This window comes from Somniosus microcephalus, chromosome 3 (assembly GCF_052327205.1).
Source record: "Somniosus microcephalus isolate GS21.2 chromosome 3, FLI_Smic_1.0, whole genome shotgun sequence".
Lineage (NCBI taxonomy): Eukaryota > Metazoa > Chordata > Chondrichthyes > Squaliformes > Somniosidae > Somniosus > Somniosus microcephalus.
The window spans coordinates 274,925,783-274,950,463 of NC_140989.1; the positions used below are offsets into that span (position 1 = coordinate 274,925,783).

Below are 24,681 nucleotides of genomic sequence, written 5' to 3' on the forward strand. Positions count from 1 at the left end.
ATTACATGTTACAAAACTCAGTCATTCAAATGAGAAAAATTTCAACTTCAATTGAGATGTAAAAGAATGAATGAATTCCGTCAATGTATATGGCACTTTATCACGTCAAAATATCTCAAATTACTTCATACAGTAAGTTACTTTTGGAATGTAATGATTATTTATTACATAGGCAAACATTCTGCGCCAGTAATGTCCCACAAACACCAACGGCAGGAACAACCAGTTAATCTGTATTTTGGTGGTATTGGTCAAGGGATGAATTTCATCCAGGACACCTGGGAGAACTGTCCTCTCTTCAAGTAGTGCAACAAGATCTTTAAGACAAGATGCTGAACAACAGTGGAAATGATAAATTGGGCTCCATTGGGATGCTTATCCCCCCACAAACAAATATGCAACCAACATTCACTGGCCAGGCTCACATACGAATAACAGTCGCTCAGGCAAGGTGCCAGAGGGTGCCTGTTGCTTACAGCAGGGGTTCTCAACCTTTTTGCTTCTGAGGCCCCCCTCCAGTGTTATAAAAATTCCACAGACCCCCTGTAACACAACACAAGTATTTTTTCTGTATAAAAATTATCTAAGCGCTGCTCCCACTCACCATGTTACTGCTGCTGTTGCTATCCCTGCACTGCAGAAAATACTGGTCTCCATGCCCATCCCACTCCTCCTTTCCCTCTAGATGAGTCTCAATCACCTGACCCCCCCAGTCTCCCTCTTTCCCCCAAAACCCCTGACTCCCTCACCCACTGTTCCCAGCACATCAACCGGTCCAGGTTCTCTGCTTGATTGTCAGTCAAACAGACCTTTTCTCTTCCCCCCCCCCCCCATCCATCCATCTCCAATATTTTCATAACTAAAACAAAAATGTGGAAAAAGCCCAGTTCTGCTGTTCTCTCAGACAGGATTTCCGTTTGTCTCTTCAAACTTGTTCCAGCTTTCCCAGTTCTGATGAAGGGTCCCAGACCTGAAACATTAACTCTGTTTCTCTCTCCACGGATGCTGCCTGGCCTGCTGAGTGTTTCCAGCATTTTCTGTTGTTATTGCAAACACTCAAGGTACAGGCTCGCAGGTGAAGAATGAATTAGGTTAGGCACCAAAGGGAAGCCAGCACCCTTGTAACTAACTGTGCTACAGTGTGAGTCAACGCTCCCGCTAAAATCTGTCGGCTAGCCGGGAGTTTCCAATATCGTGTGCGCGGGATAAGTTAAGGGCGCAGTCCGGCGTGATTCCGAGATGTCGAATCGGTTGGACAGGGAGGTGGTTTCGGCGGTACTGCAACTTCTTGGACCAGCGAGCGGCCAGTCCGCCCGTTATACACAGCGGGAACTGGCGGGAGGAGGGCAGAGGGCTCGAGTCTCTCTCCCCCTTCTCGGCGAGCGGGGGGCCTGGGCGCAGCGGCACAAAGGGCCGGGGCCGCCAGTCTGCTCAGCTGGATCTCACCTTCACGCGCCAGTGTATTTTTCATTTTTTTTAAAATCCCGGCAGTTATTTATGACGCACCCCCTGACATCCTCTCGCGGACCACTCGAGACCCCCGCCCCCTGGCCGATAGAACAATTATCTTGGCAGAGGGGAGGGGAGGGAAGAATGCAATTCAGGGAAGGGGAGAAAACTGGCAAGAGGAAAGGGGACGGAGTGGTCAAGGTGCAATCTGCCAGCCTCTCAGCCAGGTGCATTGTAAGCCTCAAGAAGGAGAGAAAATAAATGTCTGAAGGGGACGAAACGGGGGAACCTTCGAGCCAACTACTTTTTTGCTTGATGCGACAATACATTTACTGAACAGGCAGGTTTCACAAAGTTACATTTTAAATGGTTTCGAAAACACGCAACTACCCACTGAAATGAACACGTCAGCAATCGTGTATTGTTTGCATTAAAAACTGATATGATCTGGTAAGTAGTAAGAATCTATTAGCATCTCATTAGCAGCTGCATGATGAAACAGAACCAGTCATTTCTTGTTAAATGATTTACATTGTCAAAGAAGCAGATTTTTACAAAAAAAATTGTGTTTCTTATATAAATACAAGTTGTTATGAATATTTGATTAACACCTTTAATTTAGTAAAACGTCCCAAAGTGCTTCACAGGAGCATTATCAAACAGAATTTGACAAAATTTTACACCAAGCCACATAAGGAGATATTTAGGCCAGACAACCAAAAGCTTGGTCAAAGAGGAAGGTTTTAAGGAGCGTCTTAAAGGAGGAAAGAGAGGCGGAGAGGTTTAGGGAGGGAATTCCAGAGCTTAGGGCCTTGGCAGCTGAAAGCATAGCCACAAATGGTGGAGCGACTAAAATCGGGGATGCCCAAGAGGGCAGAATTAGAATCAACGTAAACTCGAGGAACAGCACCTCATCTTCCGATTAGGCAGTCTGCAGCCTTCCGGACTCAATATCGAGTTCAACAATTTCAGATCATAAGCTCGGCCCCCGTTTCATTTTCTCTTGTATTTGTTCCACTCCTTTCCCCCCCCCCCCCACTTTCCTTTTGTTTCTCTCTCACACCTGGCAGCTATCTTTTGCCCTGCCAGTACACTTTACACCTAATCCCAGCCTATTACCATCTCGTCTAGCTTCTAATCTTTTACTTCTTTTGTTTCTTTTATTCTTTTGTCCGATCGCAGCCCTGCCTTCGATCTAGTTTCTTTTCTTTCCAGTTTTGAAGAAGGGTTTCAACCCGAAACGTCAACTCAAATTTCTCTCCACGGATGTTGCCTGACCTGCTGAGTTTTTCCAGCATTTTCTGTTGTTATTTCGGATTTCCAACATCTGCAGTATTTTGCTATCGTACTAGTGTTTGGTTCACTGCCACACCTCTTCTAGGAATGCCTACCTTGAAGAAGTTCTGCTCTTCTCTTCGACGGGATCTCCGTTTGGCTCTTCAACCTTGTTCATCTTCATTACTTTCAGTTTCCCTTCTCGTGTTTGATCAGGTATCTGCCAAGACTCGGTTTCACAGCCACATCATTTTCCTCAGCAACTGTCTCCGGTTCCGACTTACTCCACGTGGATTCCAACTAAACTTCCACCCTTCGTGCTTCGGATCCACCCAGGATTACAAATATCTCCAAGATATTCATCGTTCCTCGAACTACTGCTCTCGCCGCATCCTGAGATCCACGCTCAACGCCATGCGGCGCCACATGAACACACTTGACTTCTCTCTTCAGCAACACCGGCGCACTCTATCTCAAAGCTGTCCGGGTCCACAGCTCCATTTCATCCTTCGACTCATCCGACGCTTCAACAAAAAACTTTTCTTCTTCCTTTCCGATGTCAAGGATCGCAAGCTTCATCAACTCTTGGACACCAACGCCCCTCCGGAACCTTCTTCCCCTTCACTTTCCTCTGACCCCCCTTCTCCCAATCCCACCCCCTGCCGCGTTTTCACTATCCCCTCTGACCTTCCCCTCTCTGACCCTGAACGATCAGTCCTCAGCAAAGGCCTGAGCTTCATCCCCTTACGCCCCCATCTCAATGAATTTCGAGCTCGGCACGATGTTGAGCTCTTTTTCCGCCGCCTTCATCTCCGTGCCCACTTCACTGGCCAGGAGTCTTCCCCCCGCACAACTGACCCTTTCTCCCGCTTGCAGAATTCCCGTTCTACCTGGACCCCTCCCCCTGGCCTCTTACCCTCTCTAGATCTTTTCATCGCTAACTGCCGCCGTGACATCGGCCGTCTCCATTTCTCTGCTCCCCTCACTCACTCCAACCTACCTCCCTCTGAACTTGCAGCACTCCATTCTCTTAGATCCAACCCTGACATTGTCATTAAACCCACTGACAAGGGTGGTGCTGTTGTTGTTTGGCGAACTGACCTCTACCTAGCGGAAGCTGAACGCCAACTCTCCGACACCTCCTCCTACCTCCACCTGGACCATGACCCCACTACCGAACATCAAACCACCATTTCCAAGACTGTCACTGACCTCATCTCCTCTGGAGAACTTCCCCCTGCTGCCACCAACCTCATAGTTCCCCAACCCCGCACAGCCCGCTTCTACCTCCTTCCCAAGATCCACAAACAGGACTGCCCTGGTAGACCCATCGTTTCAGCCTGTTCTTGCCCCACAGAACTTATCTCTTCCTATCTTGACTCTATCTTTTCTCCCCTTGTCCAGTCTCTTCCCACCTACATCCGCGACTCTTCGGACGCCCTCCGCCACTAACAGTTTCCAGTTTCCTGGCCCCAACCGCTTCCTTTTCACTATGGACGTACAATCCCTCTACACCTCCATCCCCCACCCAGACGGCCTGAGGGCGCTCCGCTTCTTCCTTGAACAGAGGCCCGACCAGTCCCCATCCACCACGACCCTCCTCCGCCTGGCTGAACTTGTTCTCACATTGAACAACTTCTCCTTTAACTCCACTCATTTCCTCCAAATCAAAGGTGTTGCCATGGGTCCTAGCTATGCCTGCCTTTTCGTGGGCTATGTGGAACAATCTTTGTTCCAGTCCTACTCGGGTCCCCTCCCTCACCTCTTTTTCCGATACATTGATGACTGTATCGGTGCCGTTTCCTGCTCTCGCCCCGAACTTGACAATTTCATTCACTTTGCCTCCAATTTCCACCCTTCCCTCACCTTCACATGGTCCATCTCAGACTCTTCCCTTCCTCGACTTCTCCGTCTCCATCTCTGGGGATAGGTTATCGACCAATATTCACTACAAGCCCACTGACTCCCACAGCTACCTGGACTACACTTCCTCCCACCCCGCTTCCTGTAAGGACTCTATTCCATTCTCCCAGTTTCTCCGCCTCCGCCGTATCTGCTCCGACGACGCCACCTTCCACACCAGTGCTTCAGACATGTCTTCCTTTTTCCGCAACCGAGGATTCCCCTCTACTGTGGTTGACACTGCCCTCGACCGTGTCAGTTCCATCTCCCGCACTTGAGTATTTCTCTTTTTTAAACTTTAACTCTGTAGTTTATAGTTACTAGGGTCTTTTCTGGTGTAGCAGGGACTGTTGGTAGACTATACAAGCGCCTTAGAGATATCTTTAATTGGGATAGTAAATTAATTTAAATTAATTAAAGGGAAGGTCATGCCAGGTGAGCCCAGCCCCGTGATATGCTCCTCTTGCTCTATGTGGGAATTCAGGGACCCCGGTGCCCCTGGTGACCACGTGTGCCAGAGATGCATCCATCTGCAGCTACTAGCAGACCGCATTGAGGCGCTGGAGCTGCGGGTGGATGGGTTGTTGAGCATTCACGATGCTGAGAGGGTCGTGGATAGCACGTTTAGTGAGTTGGTCACACCGCAGGGAAGGGCTGCACAGGAAGACAGGAAATGGGTGACCACCAGGCGGAGCAATAGAAGCAGGCAGGTAGTGCAGGAGACCCCTGTGACCATTCCCCTCTCAAACAAGTATACCGCTTTGGATACTGTTGAGGGGGATGACTCACCAGGGGAAGGCAGCAGCAGCCAACTTCCTGGCACTGGGGGTGCTCCTGCTGCCCAGGAAGGGGGGAAAAAGAGTGGGAGAGCAATAGTGGTAGGGGATTCTATAGTAAGGGGAACAGATAGGCGTTTCTGTGGCCGTAGACGTGAATCCAGGATGGTTTGTTGCCTCCCTGGTGCCAGGGTCAAGGATATCACTGAGCGGCTGCAGGGCATTCTGGAGGGGGAGGGTGAACAGCCAGAGGTCGTGGTCCACATTGGTACCAACGACATAGGTAAAAAGAGGGATGAGGTCCTGCAGCAAGAATTTAGGGAGCTAGGTGAAGGATTAAAGAGCAGGACCTCAAAGGTTGTAATCTCTGGATTACTCCCGGTGCCACGTGCTAGTGGGTATAGGAATAGGAAGATAGAACAGATGAATGCGTGGCTAAAGGGATGGTGCGGGGGGAGGGCTTTAGTTTCCTGGATCACTGGGTCTGCTTCTGGGAAAGGTGGGACTTGTACAAGTCGGACGGTTTACACCTGAACTAGGGGGGAACCAATATCCTTGCGGGGAGGTTTGCTAGCACTGCTGGGGAGGGTTTAAACTAACTTGGCAGGGGGTTGGGGTACAGAGTGGAGCTATAGTAGGGGGTGATTTACGGCCAAATACAGAGGGAAAAACAAGTCAGCTGGGAAGGCAGAGCAAATATGTGAAGGCAAAAGAGAATATGGCAGGGCTGGAAGGCATTTATTTTAATGCAAGGAGTCTTGCAAATAAGGTGGATGAACTGAAGTTGTTGTTGAACACATGGGAGTACGATATTGTTGCTATCACGGAGACATGGTTGAGGGAGGGTCAGGACTGGCAGCTCAATATTCCGGGGTATAGAATCTTCAGGCGAGACAGAGGGGGGTGTAAAAGGGGAGGGGGTGTTGCAATATTAATTAAGGAGTCAATTACTGCTGTAAGGAGGGATGATATATTAGCGGGTTCCTCTAATGAGGCCATATGGGTAGAACTTAAAAACAAAAAGAGGGCAAGCACTTTGCTGGGAGTGTACTATAGGCCCCCAAACAGTCAGGGGGAGATAGAGGAACAGATATGTAGGCAAATCTCCGAGAAGTGCGAAAATAATAGGGTAATAATAGTGGGGGATTTCAATTTCCCCAATATAAATTGGGACAGTCAGAGTGTGAAAGGCTTAGAGGGTGCAGAATTCTTAAAGTGCATCCAGGAGAGCTTTTTGAGCCAACATGTAGAAAGTCCTACAAGAGAGGGGGCGGTACTGGACCTAATTCTGGGGAATGTAGCCGGGCAAGTGGTGGAAGTGTCAGTAGGAGAGCATTTTGGTGACAGTGACCATAATTCGGTGAGATTTAAGGTGGTCATGGAAAAAGACAAAGACGGCCCGGAAATAAGGGTTCTAAATTGGGGGAAGGCCGATTTTAATATGATAAGGCAGGATCTGGCCAAAGTGGACTGGGAGCAGCTGCTTATAGGACCCTAGGAAGTACAGAGGGTCAGAGGGACCTTGGTGTACATGTACATAGATCCCTGAAGGCAGCGGAGCAGGTAGATAAGGTGGTTAAAAAGGCATATGGGATACTTGCCTTCATTAGCCGAGGCATAGAATATAAGAGCAGGGAGGTTATGATGGAGCTGTACAAAACGCTGGTGAGGCCACAGCTGGAGTACTGTGTGCAGTTCTGGTCGCCTCACTATAGGAAGGATGTGATTGCTTTGGAGAGGGTGCAGAGAAGATTCACCAGGATGTTACCTGGGATGGAGCGCCTCAGCTATGAAGAGAGGCTGGACAGGCTGGAGTTTTCTTCCTTGGAGCAGAGAAGGCTGAGGGGGGACCTGATTGAGGTGTACAAAATAATGAGGGGCATAGATAGGGTAGATAAAGAGGAACTTTTCCCCTTAGTGGGGGGGTCAATAACAAGGGGGCATAGATTCAGGGTAAGGGGCAGGAGATTTAGAGGGGATTTGAGGAGGAACTTTTTCACCCAGAGGGTGGTTGGAATGTGGAACTCAATGCCTGAAAGGGTGGTGGAGGCAGGAACCCTCACAACATTCAAGAAGCATTTGGATGAGCACTTGAAATGCCATTGCATACAAGGCTATGGACCAAATGCTGGAAAATGGGATTAGACTGGACAGGGATGGATGGGCGGCGCAGACACGATGGGCCGAAGGGCCTCTTTCTGTGCTGTAAAACTCTATGACTCTGACTTCTGCCCTCACCCCTGCCCCTCCCTCCCGGAACCACGATAGGGTTCCCCTTGTCCTCACCTTTCACCCCACCAGCCTCCACATTCAACGGATCATCCTCCGGCATTTCCACTACCTCCAAAGTGATCCCACCACCAAACGTATCTTCCCCTCCCCTCCCCTTTCAGCATTCCGCAGGGACCGCTCCCTCCGAGACACCCTAGTCCACTCCTCTATCACCCCAAACAGCCCTTCCCCTTCGCCTGGCACCTTCCCGTGCAAGCGGAGGAGATGTAACACCTGCCCCTATACCTCCCCCCTTCCCACTGTCCAGGGCCCCAAACACCCCTTCCAGGTGAAACAGCGATTTACTTGTACTTCTCGCAATCTAGTATACTGTATTCGCTGCTCACGATGCGGTCTCCTCTACATTGGGGAGACCAAACGCAGATTGGGTGACCGCTTTGCGGAACACCTCCGTTCAGTCCGTAAGGGTGACCCCGAGCTTCCGGTCGCCTGTCATTTTAATTCACCGCTCCATTCCCACTCGGACCTCACCGTCCTTGGCCTCTTGTATTGTTCCACGGAAGCTCAACGTAAACTCGAGGAACAGCACCTCATCTTTCGATTAGGCAGTCTGCAGCCTTCCGGACTCAATATCGAGTTCAACAATTTCAGATCATAAGCTCGGCCCCCATTTCATTTTCTCTTGTATTTGTTCCACTCCTTCCCCCCCCCCCCCCCACTTTCCTTTTGTTTCTCTCTCACACCTGGCAGCTATCTTTTGCCCTGCCAGTACACTTTACACCTAATCCCAGCCTATTACCATCTCGTCTAGCTTCTAATCTCTTTTACTTCTTTTGTTTCTTTTATTCTTTTGTCCGATCGCAGCCCTGCCTTCGATCTAGTTTCTTTTCTTTCCAGTTTTGAAGAAGGGTTTCAACCCGAAACGTCAACTCAAATTTCTCTCCACGGATGTTGCCTGACCTGCTGAGTTTTTCCAGCATTTTCTGTTGTTATTGCAGATATCTTGGCGGGTTGTGGAGCTAGAGGAGATTACAGAGATAGGGAAGGGCAAGGCCATGGAGGGATTTGGAAAAAAGGATGAGAATTTTAAAATCGAGGTGTTGCTTAACCAGGAGCAAATGTAGGTCAGTGAGCACGGGTGATGGGTGAACGGGACTTGGTGCGAGTTAGGACACGGGTAGCAGAGTTTTGGAAGACCTCAAGTTTACGGAGGGTAGAATGTGGGAGGCCGGCCAGGAGTGTGTTGGAAGAGTCAAGTGTAGAGGTAACAAAGGCATGGATGAGGGTTTCAGCAACAGATGAGCTGAGGCAAGGGTGGAGTTGGGCAATGTTCCAGAGGCGGAAATGGGCATTCTTAGTGATGGCATGGATATGTGGTTGGAAGCTCATTTTGGGGTCAAATATGACACCAAGGTTGCGAACAGTCTGGTTCAGCCTCAGATAGTTGCCAGGAAGAGAGATGGAGTTGGTGGCTAGGGAACGGAGTTTGTGGCAGGGACCAAAGACAATGGCTTCGGTCTTCCCAATATTTAATTAAAGGAAAATTTTGTTCATCCAGTACTGGATGTTGGACAAGCAGTCTGACAATTTAGAGTGTGTAGGGGTCGAGAGAAGTGGTAGTGAGGTAGAGCTAGGTGTTGTCAGCGTACATGTGGAAACTGACGCGGTGTTTTCGGATGATGTTGCCGAGGGGCAGCATGTAGATGAGCAATAGGAGGGGGCCAAGGATAGATCCTTGGGGGACACCAGAGGTAATGATGCAGGAGCAGGAAGAGAAGCGATTGCTGGTGATTCTCTGGCTACGATTAGATAGATAAGAATGGAACCAGGCGAGTGCAATCCCACCCAGCTGGACGACAGTGGAGAGGCCTTGTAGGAGGATGGAATGGTCAACAGTGTCAAAGGCTGCAGACAGTCAAGAAGGATGAGGAGGGATAATTTACTGTTGTCACAGTCACATAGGATGTCATCTGTGACTGATAAGAGCCGTTTCGGTAATGTGGCGGGGCAGAAACCTGATTGGAAGGATTCAAAATGGAGTTCGGGGATAGATGGGCACGGATTTGGGAGGCGACAACACGTTCAAGGACTTTGAAGAGGAAAGTGAGGTTGGAGATGGGGTGGTAGTTTGCAAGGACGAAGGGGTGATTACGGCAGATTTAAAAGGAGAGGGGGACAGTACCCGAGGAGAGAACCGTTAACAATATCAGCTAACATGGGAGCCAGGAAGGGAAGTTGGATGGTCAGCAGTTTAGTGGGATTAGGGTCGAGTGAGCAGGAAGTGGGTCTCATGGACAAGATGAGCTCAGAGGGCATATGGGGAGATCGGAGAGAAACTGGAGAAAGATGCAAGGGCTAGGGCAGGGAGGAACCTTCGAGGAAGTTTGGCCCAGTAGCCGAGGGGAAGGGAGGGCAGCTGATCGGATTGTCTCAATCTTAGTGACAAAGAAGTCCATGAGCTCCTCGCTCTTGTTACTGGATGTGAGGGGGGGGAGGAGACAGGGGAGAGGGGTTTAAGAAGACGAATATACAGAGTAATATTGGAAAAATTTGAGTTTCAGTGTTCTGGACATATGCTTAAATGAATAGTTTTGGTGAGTTAATGTAACCCCCCTATTTTTCAGGGTATATTCTTCCCTCATTTTTTCAATGCTGTACCCAGTCTAGTCTCAAGCTTGCACCCAAGCTACTAAGCTCAACACCCGAGAAGGCACTTTTACACTTGAGGAATGTTGCCAACAGCATTCACATGGTCTCCCTCCAACTGCTGCATCCCATAGTAAAATGAACCAAAGTTCAGAAAATCAATAGCGTCAGTGACCTACGAAAATATGGGCTATGAATCTGCTACAACAGGTTCAATAAAGTGTATGCAGAGAATCAGTCCCATAATTTGCATTCTGGTTCCCCACAGAGCACAGCCCATCTGCAAAAACCAGCTGCTGACACCACATGTAAAAGAGGGGAAGAGAGTTGGACGTGGAGGTCATGCTTCTGAAACAAGAACAAAAATCTGGTTAAAAGAGTAAAAGCAGCTAGAAATACTCAACAGTGGCAACTCTTCAATTCCTCCTCCCGAGAAAAGGCCATTCAACGCATTCCTTTCACGGTCCATGTCCTATTAATGTACCCATCCAACCATTCAACTGCTGAGAAAAGGTTCAACGGTTCTACATAGCTTCTCCCAGGAACCACTCCTTCCCTCTCCCAAAAATGGCAAATCAAGCAAAACTCCAGAATATTCATTCAACTTCACATCTTAAACCAGACAACCCCAACCGGCTGCCCTTCCTAGCTATGGACCTGAAAAACCACTATGTTCCATATCTGTATTTGTATCTGTATTTACCTTTATAACCCACAGTTCCATTCCTAATCACAGAAAATGCTGGAAACACTCAGCAGGTCAGGCAGCATCCGTGGAGGGAGAAATGCTGCCTGACCTGCTGAGTGTTTCCAGCATTTTCTGTTGTTATTTCAGATTTCCAGCATCCGCAGTATTTTGCTATTGTGTCCCATTCCTGATCAGTTTTTCATCTAGCTTCATAAGCCTGAGAGGTGATCCAGAGTTGCAGGACCAGAGAACCATGCTACCAGCTCGGGAAACAGAGCAACATGACTTCCCAAAGTTGTGTGGCTCCAGATCGACACCCCAATTAGTCTCAATTCACAACCCCCATTGTTTCTAAAGTACCCCCTCTGGAATGCATGGCAGCAATTACCATCAATGGAGCCACCAAGGATCCAAACAGGGAGGAAGGCCTGGACCTCAAGTCTCTCTGCAGTTCACAAATCTAATGTTTTTTTTAAATTCTTCCGACTATACCCTAATATGAGTGGAGTACTTTGCGCAACAAACTAGTCCTGGGGACTTACCTTCTTTAATAAGAACGTTTAAACAGTAAAAGACCAGTCTGCCCTTAATCTTCAACCAGGACATTTATAGAAACAGAGAAGATAGGAGCAGGAGTAGGCCATTCGGCCCCTCGAGCCTACTCCGCCATTCAATGCGATCATGGCTGATCATCCAAATTCAGTCCCTGCTTTCTCCCCATATCCCTTGATCCCTTTAGCCTTAAGAAATATATCTAACTCCTTCTTGAATATATTTAATGAATTGGCCTCAACTGCCTTCTGTGGTAGAGAATTCCACAGGTTCACCACTCTCTAGGTGAAGAAATTCCTCCTCATCTCAGTCCTAAATGGCTTACCCCTTATCCTTAGACTGTGACCCCTGGTTCTGGACTCCCCCGCCATCGGGAACATTCTTCCTGCATCTAGTCTGTCTAGTCCTGTTAGAATTTTATAAGTTTCAATGAGATCCCCTCTCATTCTTCTAAACTCTAGCGAATATAAGCCGAATCGACCCAATCTCTCTTCATACGTCATTCCTGCCATCCCAGGTATCTAATCTATGATTAGCTTTACCTCTAAGTTTCCACCCATTTCCCCACTGAATCAAGATTCAGTCCATTTGCTCTATGAATCTTTCAAAGAAATTAACATTTCATAAATCACTAACTCACATGGACAAAAGAGCTGAATTCCAGAGGTGAGGCGAGAGTGACTGCCCTTGACATCAAGGCAGCATTTGACCAAGTGTGGCATCAAGGAGCCCTAGTAAAACTGAAGTCAATGGGAATCAGGGGGGAAACTCTCCACTGGCTGGAGTCATACCTAGCACAAAGGAAGATGGTTGTGGTGGTTGAAGGTCAATCATCACAGCCCCAGGACATCGCTGCAGGAGTTCCTCAGGGCAGTGTCCTAGGCCCAACCATCTTCAGCTGCTTCATCAATAACCTTCCCTCCAACATAAAGTCAGAAATGGGGATGGTCGCTGATGACTGCACAGTGTTCAGTGCCATTCACAACTCCTCAGATGAAGCAGTCCATGTTCGCGTACAACAAGACCTGGACGACGTTCAGGCTTGGGTTGATAAGTGGCAGGTAACACTCACGCCACACAAGTGTCAGGCAATGACTATCTCCAACAGGTGAGAGTCTAACCATCACCCCTTGACATTCAACAACATTACCATCACTGAATCCCCCACCATCAACATCCTGGGGGGTCACCATTGACCAGATACTTAACTGGACCAGCCACATAAATACTGTGGCAACAAGAGCAGGTCAGAGGCTAGGTATTCTGCGATGAGTGTCTCACCTCCTGACTCCCCAAAGCCTTTCCATCATCTACAAGGCACAAGTAAGGATTGTGATGGAATACTCTCCACTTGGCTGGATGAGTGCAGCTCCAACAACACTAAAGAAGCTCGACACCATCCAAGACAAAGCAGCCCGCTTGATTGGCACCCCATCCACCACACTGGACATTCACTCCCTCCACCACCAGCATACCATGGCTGCAGTGTGTACCATCTACAAGATGCACTGCAGCAACTCACCAAGGTTTCTTCAGCAGCACCTCCCAAACCCACGACCTCTTCCACCTAGGACAAGGGCAGCAGGCACATGGGAACACCATCACCTCCAAGTTCCCCTCCAAGTCACACACCATCCTGACTTAGAGGTATATCGCCAATCCTTCATCGTCACTGGGTCAAAATCCTGGAACTCCCTACCTAACAGCACTGTGGGAGTACCTTCACCACACAGACTATTGCGGTTCAAGAAGGCGGCTCACCACCACCTTCTCGAGGGCTATTAGGGATGGGCAATAAATGCTGGCCTTGCCAGTGACGCTCACATCCCATAAACAAATTTTTAAAAAACTTGTGTTTAAAATGTCCTTAGTTCATAAACATAACTCATGTTTGCATCTAGTTTGCCACATCCATTATGTCAACCCTTCACTCCTCCTCATGAAATACTGTAAATACAAATGTCCTCAAAATTTAATGTATGCAAAAAAGACATTTCACTGTCATTAGCTAGCTGGGATGAGATTGCTCTATTTAAGTGGATGTACAGAATCCCATGGCACTATCTGAAGAGGAGCAGGGGTGCTCTCCCAATCTGCTGGCCAACATCTCTCCCTCAATCATCACTTTCCGAAACACCAGATTAATTGGACATTATCTGGCTGCTGTTTGTGGGACCTTGCTGCACACAAATTGACTGCTGCAATTTTCCTGTAATTCAAAAGTAGTTCCTTGGCTGTGAAGCGCTTTGGGACAGAGTGAGGAAGTGGGAGGCACTATATAAATGCAAGTTCATTCTTTGCTTCCTTTATTACTCTATTCCACTTGTTCACACACTTTGCTAGGGAATCCTTCAGATATATTAAATAACACTATGAATTGGTAAATAGGCATGCCATTTACCAAAAATTTACAAGATATGATTGGTACAGAACTGCAGTTTGTGCCACTATTGGGAGACATTTTGCACAAAAGTAACAGGTTTTTTGTAAACTACACATTCCAACATTTGCTTCTTTAACAGGCTTATATTGCTTTTAGGAGCTTTTTTCATTTTTAACCACTTCATTCACACATTACACCACCTCCTTTTATTTGTAACTTTGGCCAAAAGCAACAAACACAGATTGAGGTAGGCAATAACAAATGTTGCTAATCACATCTGTTGCAGCAATAGAATACACATCCGGAACTAAGAATTTACAGCCAATAAAATCACTCATGGTTGACATCATTCATTTGTGCTTTTGGCCATCTGCTCTTGGAGTTTATCTGCCATAACAATTTCAACATTTAGCCCCTCTGAACTCTGAGAAAGCCAAGACTAAAAACAGTAAGTTTCCCAACTCTGTGTTCACCATCTTAACAAATATTTATGGTAACATCACAGGAAATAAGCTTCAGCTCCCATTACACAATTAAGCACATCAGTAAAACATTTGACTACAAAAGTAATTTCAGAACACCTCCCTTTGTCCATTGACAAAGAACGAAGCCACACTAAAATGTCATTGCATCATCTAGGGTACACTATCTAATTTTCCAGGCATTCTCCATCTATTTTCAACAGGAAAGTGCCACTTATTAGTTAGTGGACTATGAACTAAACAGATCTATTTTTATATATGGCATGGACGCATTTCATGCAAAAATTAATGCGCTCCATATTGAAACGCAATCAAAACAGGTTAGCACAATACCGTGAGGTATTTTGGATTGATTGCGGAAGGATCCTGTTTCAGAGCATGTAACTTGGAATCTGCCCTCAGTCCCAAAATAAAGCAGCAATCCATAAGGATGAATAGTTCAGCACAATGTAACAGACTAGGATGGGGAAATTGGTGGTGTGCGCCCTGCAACAAACTACCTCTTCATCTTGTCCACATTCACTTAGCAAAAAGATTTAGATCCCTGCAGTCATACACCAATTGCAAACTCAAAAGTGCCCCATAGTTAACTTTTTCTGGGAAAGGTTCCAAAAATGTTTTAGTCCCCATTTAAAAGTACAATACATTTCATTTTCTGTAGCCTGACTTTGATTAGTCAATGTGCATTATATTACCGGCAAATACATTACCAGCAGCCACTCATCAGCTCTGCTTCCTGTCAATTACCGAGCCAGAAACCAACTGCAAAGCACAAGAGGCTGGACTCTTGTATATATACACGTGTATATATTAACTATGCATTTCCTGATTTTCCATTACAAAAAATGAAAGATCTTTAAAACAGTCCTTGCTTAAAATGTGATTTCTTTTTGTTGCAGGTAAATTTCTTTCACTGAAAGCTTGAGACAGAAATTAATGGTTAAATCATCAAACCCTATAGCCCTGAAAATGAGGGACTGGCGACAAGTATGGAGTCTTTACCCACAGGAATTCATACCACATCCAGTTAAATCAGTAAATTTGGTTTCAGATAAATAATCCTACAGCAACTTTATCAAAGATTGAAAACCTTGTCTGAATCTGGGCGAGGGAGAGGGTAGACGCAAAATATCAGAAAACTCCTAAAAATGGCTATGGATTCTTTCATGGGCAAACAAGAGTCACGAAACCCAGATAGAACTGGGCATAAGCATTAATAGTGAGCTACAACATCATATGATCGCGGTATCTAAAATCAGCAACAGCAGATATAAAACCAGTGATGTCCCACACAGATTGGTGTTAGGACTTTTGCTCTTTACTATCTTCATCAATGACCTACATGTGCATGTTGTAGGAATGATATGCAAGTTTGCAGACGAAACCAAGCTGTGTGAGGACTGTAGAGGATGCTCAACTACTATAAGCAGATCTCAATGTGTTGGGAGAATGGGCCAGTGTGTGGCAAATCATGTTTAACTAGGCACGTGGGCAGATCGAATATTAAATATGCATACACTCTACACGGAACAGAATTTAAGCCAGTGATGAAAGAAAAAGATCTGGGTGTTATCATGCATCACTCGTAAAAGGTTCATGACCAATGCTGTGAAGCCATAGCTAAAGCAAATAGAGTTCTAGGCCTAGAAATTCGATTAAGCCCAAAATCAGGCAGTGCCACCCAATGTTCCCTGTAATTTTTTTTGGTGCGGCGCGCCCCTTTTAAGTGGCTGCAAGGCCCTTTCAAAATACCGCGCATGCACAGTTTTTGCATTGAAAAGCCAGCTGCATGGGTCCCCTGGAGCGCTGCATGGCTGCGCAGCTTAAAGGAACGTTAGAGCCACCACAAGCCAAGGTTAACGGCTGCCTGCAAAAAGAGCGCAGGCAGCACCGGTATTTTGATGCTGCCTGCCGATTTAAATGAGCGCAGCGCAGAAGCTCCCGTGCAACGCGTTCTTTCCGATGATAACATTAGCAGGAGGCTGAAGTTTGCGTCTAAAAGATCGATGCGGCGTTCTAGGGCAATCACTTTATTAACAGTACATTTTCAAGACTGTGGCATAGATGTCCTTAAACTGTTGCATGAGAAATCCTGAGATTATGCCCAAAATATAAGCCGAACACAGAAAACATAATAGACTGAGTGCAATATAAAAGGAAGTAACGCCACTATATGGAAGAGAGATGTTGCTAAAGTGGCAAGGATGCATGAGATACCAGTGAGCAGTGTTCCCTGTAAGGTGCGGGGCCATGCACTGCTCCAGGGAACCCACGCAGCCGGCTTGCCGGCATTTCAATGTAAAAACCGCGCATGCGCGGTATTTTGAACTGGCCGTGCAGAACCAAAAAAATTGCAGGGAACATAGCCAGTGAGTATTGGCCACTTGCTAAATTTGTTAAAATAGGGCAATGATCACAAGACATGGAGTATGGAAATTCCAAACTGTTCTTCCAAGCTTATTTTAGGATTATGGTTGTATAGGAACTGTATATTATATAAGCACCTATGTATATATTTTCAATAAGAACAATAAACCCTTAATAAATCTTAATATTTCTTTGTTTAGCAGGTTCATCACCATTTTCTTGATGTAAAACTGGATCTTGATGAAAAGATCAAAAAAATAAACGTAATTAAGCAACAACGAAAAATAATCCAGCTCGATCTGGATCATATTAAAGAATTTTTGCAATAAACTTAAAGACAATTGAAGTCAGTTATTTGGGTGTAACTTATTTAAAAGTAGCACGGTCAATATGAATTGAAATAAATTTTTAAAAAGTGAAACATGATCCTCTTGGTCACGAGTTTGCTGGTGTAAATCGTACAGAGAGTTCAATTAAATTTTTAACAACAGACTTTTGAAGAACTTTTGGCGAGAATATGTTTGACTGACCAGGGGGGAGATTTGATGCATCTCATTGGAAGCAGTTTTCACTCCAATTACATAGTCTGAGCTCTCCATAGTTACCAGTTATCTCAGCAACTGTTTACTGTACGGTTCATAGCTCGCTGCCGCTTTCTCCCGACTCTACGCGCTGTTAACTGCTGCACGCATGGGCGTGCTTTGGAACGAGCGGTAAGAGGAGCAGCAACGCCAAAATTGCTAAGCGTAAAAATTGACGTCACGCTCCTGGTAATTAAAATACCTGCGGCAAGCGCAGGCAACAGCAGCACTTCCGACTTGCCCAATATGGTAGCCGCCGTGTTCCGCGCCGGAAGGAGGCGGCTGCCATTTTTTCTTTAAAATCAGCCTTAATGGCCGGCACTAAAGGTTCAAATTTCTAGGCCCTAAATTCTAGTCACAGGACAATTCACTACAGAACAAAGCATACCATTCTGTTCTTGTACAAGGCCTTGGTTGGGCTTCAGTTGGAATACAGTGTCCAGTTTTGATGTCCACACATGGTAGGGGATATTGAGGCTTTGGAAAGGGTGGAGAGGACGGCCACACGATTGATTCCCAAGTTAAAAACTTTAACTACCCAGAACTGGGTCTGTATACTTTAGAGAAACGTAGACCCGGGGGCGATCTGATCAAGGTTTATAAAATAGTGAAGGAATGACTGTGTTTACATGGACCAATTATTTCCAAATGGGTAGGTTAGGGAGGCCCAAGGGTCATGTTTACAAGTTATGCAAGGCCAGAACTAGGACGGATGTTAGGCGGTTATTCCTTTCCCAGATAATAGCAGACCTGTGGAACGGGCTGCCAGCTCATGCAATGAATGCAGATTTGCTGCATGCCTTAAAGAGAGAGGTGAACCTGTTTCTGGCTGGGACGGAAATCACCTTGTACGAGGAGATAGGTACCCTGCAATATAAATCAGCGTCAATGTAGTCTCCTGGACTACTTTCGATTGTCTGAAAGGGTCAGAGATGAATTTTTCTGATTTTTCCCCCTAATTGGCCTGAATTTTAATCTGATTTTTCACCTCTCCCAGGAGATTACATGTCTCCGGTAAATGGGGACTGTATGTACTGTGATGCATAGGCATTACAAACATATGGGGCAGGCAAGATGGACCAGTTGGTCTTTTCCTGTCTGGAAAAAAAATGAAAAATATCTGCAGTAGTTCTAATTTACTCGAACAATTAACAAAAGAACATTTAATTTAAACTCCCCAATACAGTGACAATACCTCTTCAACAAAAATGATTTTACTCAGAAAAGTTACCAGTCATCTGAGATGTGACTGGGTGAATCATTTTAAATTCCACCTGCCATTAGTCATTAATTGACATTCATTATAACAAAGATTATTTGAATTGGTTATGTTAAAACTGCTTCCTTAAATCATACTTACAATGTTAAAACATAATTTTACTAAGGAATTATGCCTTCAGTGTAATGATTTTATATCAGTCGACATCAATTTGTCCCTGTAGATTTCAAGCAGTATTATACCATAATGTGAACAGCCCAATTATGAAACCCAAATTAATACAAATTTGTGACAAATTTGCCTTCTTCAGTCTACATAGCTTTCTCACATATATCATTTTAAATCTACCAAAAGCGTTGGCAGTTTTCTGTATTTTTATTATCCTTTTTCTCAAAAATCAGAATTTAGAAAGTTCAATGTCACATAGATTTTGCAGTCTTCCAATAAACTTCTTAGATGTGTATTGCTTAACTAGGAAATGTTATTGCCACTGAGGAGCTGGCTTGAATGATATCAATCAACCACTCACTATTTTTTTTAAGTTACAAAAACAGGAACATTTTAAATCATGATTTTTTTTTAAAAAGCAGGCAGTTAGTGTCATTCATTCCCACCACAGTATGAACTACATAAGTTATTTTGGTTATCCAATAGCACCATGTTCTTTAAAAAGAATTAGCCCTACATAATTTGGTAATACTTGGCACACAATATTTCCTTTTCTTGCTGCATAATCCCAAATTACCTGTTACAATTACAATATTTCCGAATTTCCACACACTGATCCATTACAGCTCAATGTTGTACTGCCTTACAGCTGTCAGTGAATAGTGACAGCACTATTATGAATGAGGAGTGTGAAAACAACAATATAAATAGTGGTCTCTGCCCTAGTCCTTAAGAAATTTCTGACAGCTCTCAAATCAGATTTGGGAAAACCAACAGATTCATTACTAAACAAAACTCATTTATAGTGATACAATCTTCTACCACAGACATATACCGTAAAGCACGCTTAACAGGAAAAAAAAATCATCCGGCAAACATCACTTCTTGATCAGAACAGATCTAATGAAATGAAACTTAAAACTTCTAGCTATGAACTAACCCCATATCGAAGGCATACACTTGTGTACATGTTAATGACACGTCATGGGGAGGTGACAGGACCACAACGACTCACCTGAGTTGGCGTTTCTCCTCTTTCTCCATCGCCCCCACCATCCCCAGCACAAGGCAGGACACAGTGAGGAGCAGCAGCAGCATCCACCTCAGCAAGGCAGAGGATGGGAACCTCTCTCTACCACCTTGGGCACCACTCATCGGGCCGGCTCTCACGCACACTGAGAGCAGAAACACTACAGGAGCATCCCATTCACTCACACACTCACTCACTGGTAACTACTGTAATGTCACCAGCTCCCAATCCCACCTCTTCCTGGAAGCCGCCATCTTTTGGTGACGCGGTACAACTGACGTTGACAACTTCACAGTCCCCGCCTCCCCAGCGCCGAGACATCGCCCGCTGATTGGCTCTGAGCCGCAGGGAGACGTCAGGCCAGCGGCCCTCCTGTATGGTTGGAGCCTCTGTCAATCAGGTCCGCGTTCCCGTCATTCTGCACGGGACGTCACTGCCGGCGCGCGGGGTTGGAACGTGTCACTTTGTCTTCTCACGGCCGCTGATTGGCTGCGGCTCTGAGCAGGGTCAACCATCGCAGCAGCTGCTGGCTCCTGAGCAGGGTTGGAGAATGCCAATAGCAAAATACCGCGGATGCTGGAAATCTGAAATAAAAACAGAAAATGCTGGAAATACACAGCAGGTCAGGCAGCATCTGTGGAGGGAGAAGCAGAGTTAACGTTTCAGGTCGATGACATTCCGTCAGAGCTATGGAGTTGTGGTTATAGGTAGACACACATCGAGATTCGTTACTTTTCCTGATTCCTCATGGCTCAGTGGGTAAATGCACTATTTCATGCAGTACTAAGTTATACTGACTAAGAAAGACACATTCCTGATTGGTGTTGTTAGTTGGAGTCATAGGGCAGGATTTTCATTGAGCCGTGGAGGCGGGCTTGGAGGCGTGCAGGGGGTTAAAATCGTAAAAATCTGGCGGGCGGGACCCCCCCACCCGCCTGGTTCCCAACTCCGAGCAATTTTAACTCAGGCGTGTCTGATGGTCCCGACTTCATCCCGCATCCAACAGGCGGGACTGGTCTTTAAGACCCTTATTAACCACTAAATGGCCTCTATAATCCTATTTTAAAAGGCCCTTGAAAATTTAACACTTTTCCCACGTAAAACACGCCTGGTGGGAAACACGAATGTGAAACCTGGTGGGAGCACTATTGGATTGCTGACTATCAACTGCAGGTCAAACATTAAAGAGGAGATTTGATCAGCCATGATTTGCAGGTGGCAGGACTTTGTGGTCTCAGGTCTGGGGCAACTTTTAGAAGGCTTAACCATACCTGTGGAAGGTTGGAGCTGCACACCCATCTCCAGTGTGACCTCCTGGGAAACCCCTCTCGTCACCTTCACTCAGCGCTTCCTCAACGGAGGCATATACCAGAAGCATGGGAGCCATTTATTTCCTTCCCATCTGGGCATTAGAGGAGCTCGAGCACCAGCCGCAGCACCAACAGAACCAGGAACAACAGCAGCAGCAGCATGAGTGACAGGCTGCTGCTCACTCACCTGAACCTGCACAGGCCAGAAACATAGAAACATAGAAGATAGGAGCAGGAGTAGGCCATTCGGCCCTTTGAGCCTGCTCTGCCATTCAATGAGATCATGGCTGATCATCCAAATTCAGTACCCTGTCCCTGCTTTCTCTCCATATCCCTTGATCCCTTTAGCCTTAAGAAATATACCCAACTCTTTTTTGAATATATTTAATGAACTGGCCTCCACCGCCCTCTGTGGCAGAGAATTCCACAGGTTCACCACTCTCTGGGTGAAGAAATTCCTCCTCATTTCAGTCCTAAATGGCTTACCCCTTATCCTTAGACTATGACCCCTGGTTCTGGACTCCCCGGCCATCATAAACATCCTTTCTGCATCTAGTCTGTCCAGGCCTGACAGAATTTTATAAGTTTCGATGAGATCCCCTCTCAATCTTCTAAACTCCAGTGAGTATAAGCCCAATCGACACAATCTCTCCTCATACGTCATTCCTGCCATCCCAGGTATCAGCCTGGTGAATCTTCGCTGCACTCCTTCCATGGCAAGAACGTCCTTCCTCAGGTAAGGCGACCAAAACTGCACACAATACTCAAGGTGCGGTCTCACCAAGGCCCTGTACAACTGTAGCAAGACATCCTTGTTCCTGTACTCGAACCCTCTTGCTACGAAGGCCAACATACCATTTGCCTTCTTAACCGCCTGCTGCACCTGCATGCTTACCTTCAGCGACTGGTGCACAAGAACACCCAGGTCTCTTTGCACTTCCCCTTCTCCCAATCTATTGCCATTCAAATAATCTGCCTTCCTGTTTTTGCCACCAAAGTGGATAGCCTCACATTTATCCACATTATAGTGCATTTGCCATGTTTCTGCCCAATCACCCAATCTGTCCAAATCGTACTGGAGTTTCACGACATCCTCCTCACAGCTTACCCTCCCACCCAGCTTTGTGTCGTCTGCAAATTTGGAGATATTACATCCAATTCCCTCGTCCAGATCATTAATATGTATTGTGAACAGCTGGGGTCCTAGGACCGATCCTTGCGGTACCCCACTAGTCACTGCCTGCCACTCGGAAAACGACCCGTTTATTCCAACTCTTTGCTTTCTGTCCGCCAACCAGTTCTCTATCCAAGTCAATACCTTGCCCCCAATCCCATGTGCCTTAATTTTGCACGCTAATCTCTTATGTGGGACCTTATCAAAAGCCTTCTGAAAGTCCAAATACACCACATCCACTGGTTCTCCCTTATCTATTTTACCAGTTACATCCTCAAAAAATTCCAGTAGATTAGTCAAGCATGATTTACCTTTTGTAAATCCATGTTGGGGGCCAGCGCTTGGAAGCCCGTCGACGCAGGAGATACCCCCCAAACAGAGTCTACAGACGCAGGGTCACCTATCTCAACATGTCTGAGCAGCAGTGCCAAAGGCGGCTCTGACTTTCGCGAGAGGTAGTGAGTGACATCTGCACAATGCTACAGCAAGACCTGCTGCCCAGAGGATCAGGTGGACAATCATTACCAGTGGCCGTCGAAGTCACCACCGCACTCAACGTTTTTGCCTCAGGCTCATTCCAGTGATCAGCAGCAGACATCAGCAGCATCTCCCAGGCGGCCGCACACACTTGCATGACGCAGGTAACCAATGCCCTCTTTGCCCTCGCGCACAATCACATCCATTTCACCAAGGATCGAGCAGTTGGATTAGCTCATCTGGCAGGCTTTCCAAGAGTGCAGGGCGTCATTGACTGCACACATGTGGCCCTTAAGGCACCCCATCGCAATCCAGGTATTTTTGTCAACCGCAAGGGCTTCCACTCCCTTAACGTTCAGCTGGTGTGTGACCACAAGAAGGAAATTTTGCATGTTTGTGCCATGTACCCTGGCAGTTGCCATGACTCCTTCATACTGCGTCAGTCTAGTGTGCCTCCGCTATTCAGTCCGCCAGACCAACTTAACGGATGGCTACTTGGAGACAAGGGCTATCCCCTGAGGACGTGGCTGATGACGCCGTTGAGGAGACCATCCAACGAAGCTGAGGAGAGCTACAACTCCAGCCACATGTCCACCAAAGCCATAATCGAGCAAACCATCGGTTTGCTGAAGATGCGCTTCAGATGCCTGGATAGATCAGGTGGAGCCCTGTAGTAATCAGCAGCCACAACATGACGCAACGTCGTGGCTTGCAGATTCCTGAGGACCAAGTGGCTCCTCACATATCCTCCTCAGATGAGGAGGAGGAGGGCGAAAACGAACATCCTGCAGAGGCCCATCAACCAGCGGCAGCATTAAGCAAGAACATTGCTGCCCGGGATGCAAAGAACGCACTCATCCTGGCCAGATTTGCTTACCCTAGTCAATCAAACACTTTTCCCTCACTGCTTCTTACCAGAGCATTGACAATGGCCAAGAACCAGAGGATTCCTAGCACTCTGACCACCATACTGACAGTTGCAAGTATTCCTAAGGCCTCAGTGTGGAAGTCCCAATAGCGAAATGACAGACGCCACAACTGCAACATTTGCCATCAGAATTTTTATAGAAACATAGAAGATAGGAGCAGGAGTAGGCCATTTGGCCCATCGAGCCTGTTCCGCCATTCAATGAGATCATGGCTGATCATTCAAATTCAGTACCCTGTTCCTGCCTTCTATCCATATCCCTTGATCCCTTTAGCCTTAAGAACTATATCCAACTCCTTCCTGAATATATTTAATGAATTGGCCTCTACTGCCTTCTTTGGCAGAGAATTCCACAGGTTCACCACTCTCTGGGTGAACAAATTCCTCCTCATCTCTGTCCTAAATGGCTTACCCCTTATCCTTAGACTGTGACCCCTGGTTCTGGACTCCCCGACCATCGGGAACATCCTTCCAGCATCTAGTCTGTCTAGTCCTGTTAGAATTTTATAAGTTTCGATGAGATCCCCTCTCATTCTTCTAAACTCCAGCGAGTACAAGCCCAATCGACCCAATCTCTCCTCATATGTCATTCCTGCCATCCCAGGTATCAGCCTGGTGAATCTTCGCTGCACTCCTTCCATGGCAAGAACATCCTTCCTCAGATATGGCGACCAAAACTGCACACAATACTCAAGATGTGGTCTCACCAAGGCCCTGTACAACTGCAGCAAGACATCCTTGCTCCTGTACTCAAACCATCTCGCTACGAAGGCCAACATACCATTTGCCTTCTTAACCGCCTGCTGCACCTGCATGCTTACTTTCAGCGACTGGTGCACAAGGATGCCTAGGTCTCGTTGCACTTCCCCTTCTCCCAATCTATTGCCATTCAGATAATAATCTGCCTTCCTGTTTTTGACACCAAAGTGGATAACCTTGCATTTATCCACGTTATATTGCATCTGCCATGCTTCTGCCCAATCAGCCAACCTGTCCAAATCATACTGGAGTTTCTCGGCATCCTCCTCACAGCACACACGCC

General features: G+C 46.6%; 1 protein-coding gene and 1 long non-coding RNA gene across 2 annotated transcripts in view; one reads left to right on the forward strand and one right to left on the reverse strand.

Moving 5' to 3' along the window:
* Positions 1-20,169, reverse strand: part of edem3 (ER degradation enhancer, mannosidase alpha-like 3) — a 96,891-nt gene extending 76,722 nt beyond the window's left edge. The window contains exon 1 of the mRNA XM_085982570.1: positions 19,736-20,169. Within this exon, the coding sequence (XP_085838696.1) occupies positions 19,736-19,875 (140 nt within the window). The 5' untranslated portion in view covers positions 19,876-20,169. The remainder of the gene's footprint in view (positions 1-19,735) is intronic.
* LOC147121972 (uncharacterized) lies at positions 1,321-17,081 on the forward strand. Its single transcript, XR_015077657.1, has 2 exons — positions 1,321-1,899; positions 16,953-17,081. It is a non-coding gene; the product is annotated as an uncharacterized LOC147121972 (long non-coding RNA).
* Positions 20,170-24,681: the final 4,512 nt, after the last annotated feature.